At 40.9% G+C, this 9,238-nt stretch overlaps 1 protein-coding gene across 2 annotated transcripts in view; it reads right to left on the bottom strand.

Annotated features, from left to right (window-relative positions):
• The window catches only part of LOC109972057 (dysbindin-A-like), a 74,803-nt gene that overhangs the window by 3,077 nt on the left and 62,488 nt on the right, over positions 1-9,238 (bottom strand). For both annotated transcript variants that reach the window (XM_020620666.1, XM_020620665.1), the window contains 2 exons: positions 8,210-8,232; positions 6,208-6,354 (listed from right to left, as the gene is read on the bottom strand). In XM_020620666.1, the coding sequence (XP_020476322.1) occupies positions 6,208-6,354; positions 8,210-8,232 (170 nt within the window). The remainder of the gene's footprint in view (positions 1-6,207; positions 6,355-8,209; positions 8,233-9,238) is intronic.

The raw sequence follows: 9,238 nt of genomic DNA, 5'->3' as shown, positions 1-9,238 counted from the left end.
TGTATAGACAGGTGTGTGGCTTTCCTAATCACGTCCAATCAGTATAATCAAACACCGCTGGACTCAAATGAAGGTGTAGAACCATCTCAGGGATGATCAGATGAAATGGACAGAGCCTAAGTTAAATATATGAGTGTCACAGCGAAGGGTCTGAATACTTATGACCATGTGATATTTCAGTTTTTCTTTTTTAATAAATCTGCAAAAATGTCAAAAATTCTGTGTTTTTCTGTCAATATGGGGTGCTGTGTGTACATTAATGAGGAAAAAAATGAACTTAAATGATTTTAGCATATGGCTGCAATATAACAAAGAGTGAAAAATTTAAGGGGGTCTGAATACTTTCCGTACCCACTGTATGTACACCTCATTCTTTGAGCTTTAGGTCATGTCTAAGATGATTATTCACCATTGTAACATTGTAAATAAGTCAGAAAACAAGGAAAAGCATGTCATGGCTCATACATGATACCAAGTTAGCCAACAACATTGTCCCTCTACTTCCTTTGGTGTTATGTGACCTCCTCACTTCTCCATTACCTGTACAACTTGTGTCCTCCCTCAGGCAGTGATACATTGTATCAGGTAGTTACTCAGTAGTACTTCATTACTTCATGATTAACTCATTACATATATTTGTGTCCCCTCAAACAGTGAGGCATTGTACTGAGTAGTTATTCAGCAGTACTTCTCCTTGAATCCAAATGTTATTAGGCTATTTTTGTCTAGACCCCTCCACAGCTGCATCCTGTGACCTGTGTTACCATTTGTTGGTCTGCCATGTTCTGGTAGGTTGCCAGGTTTGAGTGCATTGTACTAGAAATCACCCAGATGTGTTTAAAAAACAAAACATAGCTTCTCAATATTTAGAAAAATGCAAATATTTAATTAAAAAAGTGAAGCAATTTCAAGTCATCTGTCCCAGGTCTAAGTCAAGTCTCAAGTCATGAATTCTAAGCCAAAGTCTTTTACCAGTGCTAGTCAAGCAATTCTCCAGTCCTTAAATTTGCAGCTTAAGTCTGACTTGAGTCCCTCACCCCTGATAAAGCCTATATATGTTTTAAAATATTAAGTATTTTTCCTATTATTATAAATATGTAATAAACATTATACATTCAGTTTGCTCTTACAACCTTTCCACAGAGGTGCAGAATTAAGCTAAATCTTTAAGCTTTAAAAATGCTATGAACTGTGTTTGTTACATATAGCTGTAAAGTGTAAGCATCTCCAGCGATAGAGTAACTTCCATGGAAATGAATAATTTTATACTGTATATGTGGTGTTTTGATTAAAATACTTGTTCAGAATCTTCCTGCTGTGATTTGCTATTATGGAAACAGTAACTGTGGGGATAATAATGTAGTAAAGTAGTAAATACTCTATAATTCTCTGTATTTGTTGGGGAAATAAATGATGAGTAATAATGAGGCAATCATGAAGGGAAGAAGCACTACCGCATAACTACTTCGTAAAATGTCTCACTTTACTTGAGGGGGTACATAAATGTGAGGTAATGAAGTACTACTAAGTAACCACTAACAGAATGGACCACTGAGGAGGACAAAAGCTGTACAGGTAATAGAAAAGTGAGGGGGTCACATAATAGCAGAAAAGTAGAGGGACTACTTTGTAGGCTAAGTAATCAGTATCATGTACGAGTGCTTAAGGGTTCACAAGAGTAACATGTCTAAGTAATGAGAAATGAATGAACCTACAGGCAGATAGTCAAGAATGGTAAATGATAAATGGCCTTATACTTGTATAGCGCTTTTCTATGCCTTGCAGCAAACTCAAAGTGCTTTCACACTATTTGGCCATTCACCCATTCGCAGTCCCAAGCACTCACACACCAGTGACATCACTGGGAGCAACTGGGGGACATTTCAACATGTGGACTGGAGAAGCCTGGGAACCAAACCGCTAATCTTTCGGTTAAGAGACGACCCGCTCTACCTCCTCAGCCACAGCCAAGTAATGAACAGAGTGATCTACTCAATGGAGGAAGAGGCTGTGACCGTCTGGTAGTGAGTGTGGGGAGCAGTTACCTTGCTGCCAGCTTGCCTAACCCTGGCAATGAGTTTAAGTCAGTCTTGCACCAGGATTATTATTACAACACTGGATTACAGCCATCCTGGGACTATTCATCAACTTTCAATGCCATGAAACCAAACAGCCAGTCATTTAACCAGGCATTCAATCTGGAAACTGCTGCTCTGTCTGGAACAGGAAGTGACCTTGGTTAGCTGAGCAAGTTTTTTTTAGCTGGTTTCTCATACAGGAGGTACTACTCAGAGTATTTTATGGGGCCCCTGGTTGAATTGTATGACCGATTGAGTTTATAAACACCATATAAAAAGCAAGAATAGTGTTAATAGTGCAAATAACTGACTTTGAAGATTTTTTTGGGTTGGTGAAAAAGAACAGTGATTTTGAGGTTGATAATTCATTGACTGTGAATACACGGTGGTGAATCTATTTCTTGAGTATGTTGTATTTTTTGTTTGTGACAACAAATGTGTGCACAGATTTGGCTTTGGGGTTAAAAGGAACTTGGATGACTGCAAGCCACCTTTGTAGGGTTTCACAAATGTAATTAAATTTTGTCAAATGTAGTGCTGACTGGCACCTAGGCGTTAAAGTTCAGAAACCGATACACACTTGAAGCAAATGAAAGTCACTTTCAGCTTTTCCCGTTTAGGGGTCACCACAGCCAATCGTCACTCGCATGTTGACATTTGGCATGTGTTTTACGCCAGATGCCCTTCCTGATGCAACCTGGATTCGAACCCGGGGCGCTGCGGTGAGAGCGCTGAACCTTAACCACTAGCCTACCAGGGATGGCATAAAGAAAGTCACTTCCGGCTTTTCCCGTTTAGGGGTCGCCACAGCGAATAGTCACACTGACGACTCACATGCTGACATTTGGCACATGTTTTACGCCGGATGCCCTTCCTGATGCAACCTGGATTTGAACCTGGGGTGCTGCGGCTGTGAGCGCTGCACCTTAACCACTAGCCTACCAGGGACGGCCAGGCAAATGTTCTGATTAATTAGACTGCTAGCCTAATTGTAGACAAAGGTCTAGCCCATTATAAGTGAATAGTTAAATGTAAAAATTCAGATGAGTAAGAGAGCACATACTGTAAGGGGTAGACCATACTGAGCAGAGATGTTGGAAAGGAAGACATTACATTTAAAGAGCCTTTAAGATGTGAAAGTTGGATTCCAAAAGGTTAAATGCAGCATAGATATTTACAATAAAATGTCCCAGTTTTAATTTGGATAACCTTTAATATTTTTCAGTGCACCATTGAAATGAACAAAGAATGAAGTTGTTGAGGCGTCACATCGAATAATGTGCTGCTGTATTGTTTTCAACCTAATACAGGACACAGATGATTTACACATCACTATTTTCAGTTTAAATTTTGAGTTTACATACCATCCCAACCTTTTCTGATTTGGGGTTTTTAGACTCTTTTGGTATTAATATATTTATTTTTTTGTTATTTGTCTGACAGTGTTGGCAAAAATCTTGTATCCTAATGCACTGAAAAGGCTGCAATTTTTACAAAAATGTTACAGCTAGGAGGTTGTTCCAAAACAGGGTTTGATTACTTAATCTTTTCTGTTAAAAATATACATATCAGTACAATATCCTTTGTACTGATGAGACCAACGTAGCAGTTTGGTCAGCATGCACAGTGCCATGTTTGGTAAAGACCAAACAATGTATCACTATAAACACCTCATACCAATTCTCAAGAATAGTGATGGAGGAGCGATGATCTGGGCTGGGTTTGCAGCCACAGGAGCTGGGAAACTTCCAGACCCTGACACATCACAAGTTCCATGTTGCACAACACAATTATTATGAATGTGTTATGCCCTGAGGCAGGGAGGTGGGTGGTCCCAAGTTGTAACACTCGAATTCGAAACACTGGGAGATGGAAACCCTAGGCAGACACAGCAGGTCTCGCCAGTAACAGGAAAGGAGTTGTCTGGGCAACCAGGAAGGGAGCTGGTAGCAACCTGAGAAGTGGTGCCAGAGGCTGGCTTGCTCCGAAGACCACTAGAGGAAAAAAATCAAGGCCACCGTGAGAGGAGGAGTAATGGATGCCTCGGATGAGGTCCTAAGAGGGAGCGAAGGCTGGTGACGGTTGTGTCAGCACACTAGAAGAAGAAGAAGCTTTATTTATTGTCACTGTAACACTGTGACATGTACAACGAAATTATGTATGGAAGTGAGGGCCCCAGGCTGCTGCGTGCATACCCGCCGCCATCATGTTCAGTGTCTTGCCCAAGTACACTTCGACATGTGGACTGCAGGTACCGAGATTCGAACCTTCAACCTTCTGGTTAGGAGACGACTCCTCTACCCACTGCAATGGAAAGGTGGTCTGAAGAGCTGGCTAACTTGCAGTGAGGACGGTGAGTTCACCAACTAGGCTGAGCAGGAAAAACGAGGAGCCAGGGTCTGTTTGGCGAGGAACATACAACAATCTGGGGACCAGAACACACCAATGCCCGGCTTATGTGGAGCCGGGCAGATGGAAGTCAGCTGTGCTGGGCGTGTCTTGTCACCTGGATCGCCTGCTGGCACATGAGGGGGTGGAGGTGCCGGCTGCAGATGTGACAGAATGTGGAGTGGCTAATAATGGTGCAGTCTTGCAGATGTGACAGAATGTGGAGTGGCTAATAATGGTGCAGTCTGTGCTGACAGCTGTCAGTGGTGTTATAATTAAGCTATACCTATGATAGACACTTTGGTGGTCAGTTTAAGTGACCTATGTGCTTGTGTAACTGATGAGAGTATTTGTTAATGAGTTTTTTTTTTTTTAAGTCGTGCCCCCCGCCCCACACACACACACACTTTAACTGAACAAGTTATTTTGATGATTACTTTCACTTCAGAGCTTGTTTTTCACAAATGTGAAGATTTTTCTGAAAAGCATTAGCTTAGTGTGGATGAATGCCTAAAAGGGGGAGAAGATGCATTTTCTAATTTATTAACTGTGCGTAAATGGTTAACATATCCCTGTAACTTTAGGAAGACAATGACTCAAATAACTTATTAATGAAGTCATCTGGAATGGCAAATAAAGCATTCTTGCAGGACTCCCAGAGTTCATCAAGATTCTTTGGTTTCATCTTTAATGCCTCCTCCTTCATCTTACCCCAGACATGCTCAATAATGTTCATGTCTGGTGAGTGGGCTGGCCAATCCTGGAGCACCTTGACCTTCTTTGCTCTCAGGAACTTTGATGTGGAGGCTGAAGTATAAGAAGGAGCACCATCCTGCTGAAGAATTTGCCCTCTCTTGTGGTTTGGAATGTAATGGGCAGCAAGAATGTCTTGATACTTCAGGCTGTTGATGTTGCCATCCACTCTGCAGATCTCTCGCACACCCCCATACTGAATGTAACCCCAATCAACCTTCTGCCACTTTTCCACTGCCCATCCTTCCTGCAAGCTGTGGGCCTTGGCAAATGCAACACGATTTTTTTAGTTGTCTTTTGTTTAAATGCTGGTTTCTAATTCGGCCACTGAGACCACTGTTCTTGTAGATACAGGGGTTTCTGGTGACCAGTTTTTATGTAGCTCTGCTGCAGTTGAAAAAGGGCTGGCCCGGACTGTCGAAGCAACAAACAGTCCTCTCGAACAGGCCTGACCTGGGCCTGCCATGAACTTCACCAGTTTCTTCAAATCCTTTTCTTATCCTCTCCACTTGATGTTTAGATACATTAAAGATGTCTGCCACCTCAGCAGGAGACTTGGTCTTCAGGCTGTTGATGATCAGCACTTTGGTCTGTGGTTGAATCTTTGGCATGCTGTCAAGAGGTCAGGTTGCATTTCAAATGAAGGTTGGGTGTGCTGGGGTTCTTCTTATACACACCTTGGAATGTGTTAATTACAGTATTTGTCACAGGTGACACTAATCTGTGATTGGTTGAATCCTCTAAAGAATACGGCAAGACTTTTGTCCTTGCAGAAACAGATGTTATGGGCTTTAAAAAGCTGTGAACATCAGGACACTTTTTGATGGTTTCATTTTGCACCCAGCTATTAATGTGAATGCCCTTGACATTAAAATCAACAATTTATTGTGACAACTGAATGATTAGAAATAAAGTTGTATGACATTTTAGGTTACTATAGGACAAGACTTTTGTCAGGGAGTGTATGTATATACCATGAATGACTCACCTCTATGCTGTAGGTATCCCGTGGACAGGTATTGCTTCATGTCTTGGTTAAAGGCTTCTTCATAGACTTTTTGTCGTTCCCTAAGTTTTTCCTGCATGGCCTGATCCAGCTCTGCCACCTTCTGCACATGCTCACAATTCAGTTCCACTACAAAGAGAAAGACATCATTTCAGAAACCCTCTAATTTCCATAGTGTTTTATTATTGCCAAGTGCTTGCTCAAGGTCTAAACCTTACAGTAAAGTGCTCTGACATGGTGGTTGTTGTGATTTGGTGTTGGGAAAATGCTGTTATGGCTTGTTCAAATGCTCAAGAAGATGTTATACATTTGTACGTGTAGGTGTTTTGGTTTAGAGCAGATGATGTGTTCGTGCTTGAGCTGATCCACATAGTTCTCAAAAATACCAGACCACGAGTATGCAGAAATGTTTGTGATGGCACCCAGCTCTGTCTGGTAGACAGAGACTGATAACAGGGATTGAATTCTTGAACTGCCACAGCACCAACTTGACTGTATAAATAGGCTCAGTTGAGACTGCCTCTCTGAGCATTGTTTTCATGCAACTGAACTGTATGTATTGAATGCTCCCTTGCTGCAAGTATTAAAATCCTTATATAAGGAAAATCGGCCTCGGTCTTGTGGGGAGAGTTCTTAAAAATCACCCTAACAGTCTACTCAGTCCATTTATGATAAAATAACCCTAACATTTGGTGCTATACAAATAAAACTGAATTGAACTGAACCACATGCCAGTTGCTGCATTTTATGTCATTCAGACCTTTATTTATCTATTTATTCATTTATAGCCTTTATTTGACCAGGTGAAGCATCATTGAGATTGACATCTACTTTTCAAAAGAGACCTGGCCAAGAGGGTCAAATTAATATTTCCATCACTTGTTACAGGCACTGGACATGGAATGGATTTGCAATGGCACATTTCCTCAACCAGTTATAATAACCAAAAGTAATACACATTAAAATAAAATAACGACATCTAAGCAATACTTCATGTTTTGGTCACTAGAGGGCAGCATTCCACTGTGTAATGCCAGTTACTTTCTCTGTTCGAGCAAGGGTGAGGAAGAGCCCAGACTGAAAAACATGTTATATGAGGCTTGTTGAGAGAATCCACACAGAAACATACTGAGAGCTGTAAATATATATTTTGTTCATTCAAGCTGTTAAACATCGCTGAGTTAGGGGTTCCCTGAATTTTGTGGATCTAGAGACCCGTGAATTACTTCATTTTTGTTTTGAATCACTCTGTGAATCTCCATTTTTTTCTTTTGAAGTCTAAGAGTAGTCTTTTAGATGGCTATATAAAATATTTGTTGAGCCAGGAGTCTTATGCAGAACAGGACTGCAGAAAGAAGTGCTGACCCTACTTCTTCATCTTACTCAAAACAACATCATCTTTCTTCTGGAACAAATATATTTTGAGATCTCAGCACACTTTCAACTACCCAGGTAGCAACAAACTTCACACTCAACACTGACTTATTTTTTTTCTAAGGATTCAAAACTGAACTATGGAGGAACTCTAAACACCACAAGGACTTTGTGATTGAAGGAAGGATGGTGACTTTGAAACAAGGGCTGTTAAAACACAACTGTTCTTAGCTTGTTGCAATAAATTGTAATCTTTATATGAAACAATGTTAGCTTTGTGTCATTTGCTCCTGTAGTGGAAGCCTAGAAGAGAATGGCCTTTATACCAAACCATCTCTAAATGTATTTCATTTCTATTGGTAAGTTGTTTGGCAGTATTACACAAATTTTACTGATAACTTAAAGGAAATATCGTCTTTCATGTGGGTGTCAAAAAACATGGTGTCAAGTCACTTTGTTTAACATTATGGTTTGTCTTCACATCTCAAACTATTGTGACAAATATGCAGCAAGAGAGATTGCAAACTGGCAAATACTTTTTAACAGCACTGTAATGATACAGTAATATGGTCACTATTGTGCTTCTAGTGAAGGTACAGCAGGAACTCACCTTCCAGCGCTTCCACCTCCCTCCTGTTACAAGACAAACAAAAGACAAGCTCCCATTAAACATTAGACAAGTTAGCATTAATGATATATTAAACTCAATAAACAGAACATTGGATAAAGGAATGTGTTAAAACATTCAGCCTTCTGTATCTTTTATTTAATTTTATTACTGTAATTAAAAGTTGACAGCATAAAAAGAAAACAGAACGTAAAGTGTAACACCAGATCCATTTTTGCTAATAGATAAATAGACCTCCAAAGGTGTTGTAGTACTATGGGTGGAACCCTGGGTTCTCCTATCACTGATGAGCTGTGCTAACCTGTTTTACCAAATAACATACTTGTGTTGTTTCGAATGTTCTTAATCACAATGAAAATTATATATCACAGTGCCTCCACTTAGTAAGAATGTAACTACTGTTATTCAGTCCAACTAAGAATTGTTTTCTTATTGTTCACAAACCAAGGTTAATTGCTTCCCTCTGGACCTGGACCTCCTGCAGTATGCCTACCGGCCCAACAGAGTCACCTCAAATGCCATCGCGGCTGCCCTCCACTATTTCCTTTCTCACCTGGAAAATGGAGACTTCTACATCAGGATACTCTTCATTGACTACAGCTCTGCCTTCAACACAGTTGTCCCCCACAAACTCACCCACAAACTGTCCTCACTGGGTCTGCACCCCAACCTCTGTGACTGGGTCATGGACTTTCTTACTTGCAGGACCCAGACTGTCAGGATTGGCACTAGGATTTCAGCCAGCATTGTTACAAATACTGGCACCTCACAGAATCAGAATCAGCTTTATTGGCCAGGTGTGATTAATAGCAGTATTAACATCAACAAACAGTGCAAACAATGCAGAAAAAGCAGTATAAACAGACAGTAAACAGGACTCCACTGCCCTCTCCGCAGAGCATTTACCACCGCAGGGTGCGTAGGAAAGCTGCCTCCATCCTCAAGGACCCCGCCCACCCCCAGCATGGACTGTTTGCCTCCCTACCCTCTGGCCGGAGGTTCAGAAGTGTG

Source organism: Monopterus albus, unplaced genomic scaffold (genome assembly GCF_001952655.1).
Source record: "Monopterus albus unplaced genomic scaffold, M_albus_1.0 scaffold245.1, whole genome shotgun sequence".
Classification (NCBI taxonomy): domain Eukaryota; kingdom Metazoa; phylum Chordata; class Actinopteri; order Synbranchiformes; family Synbranchidae; genus Monopterus; species Monopterus albus.
The sequence above is the reverse complement of the archived record's forward strand: the minus strand, read 5'-3'. Positions and strand labels throughout refer to the sequence as shown.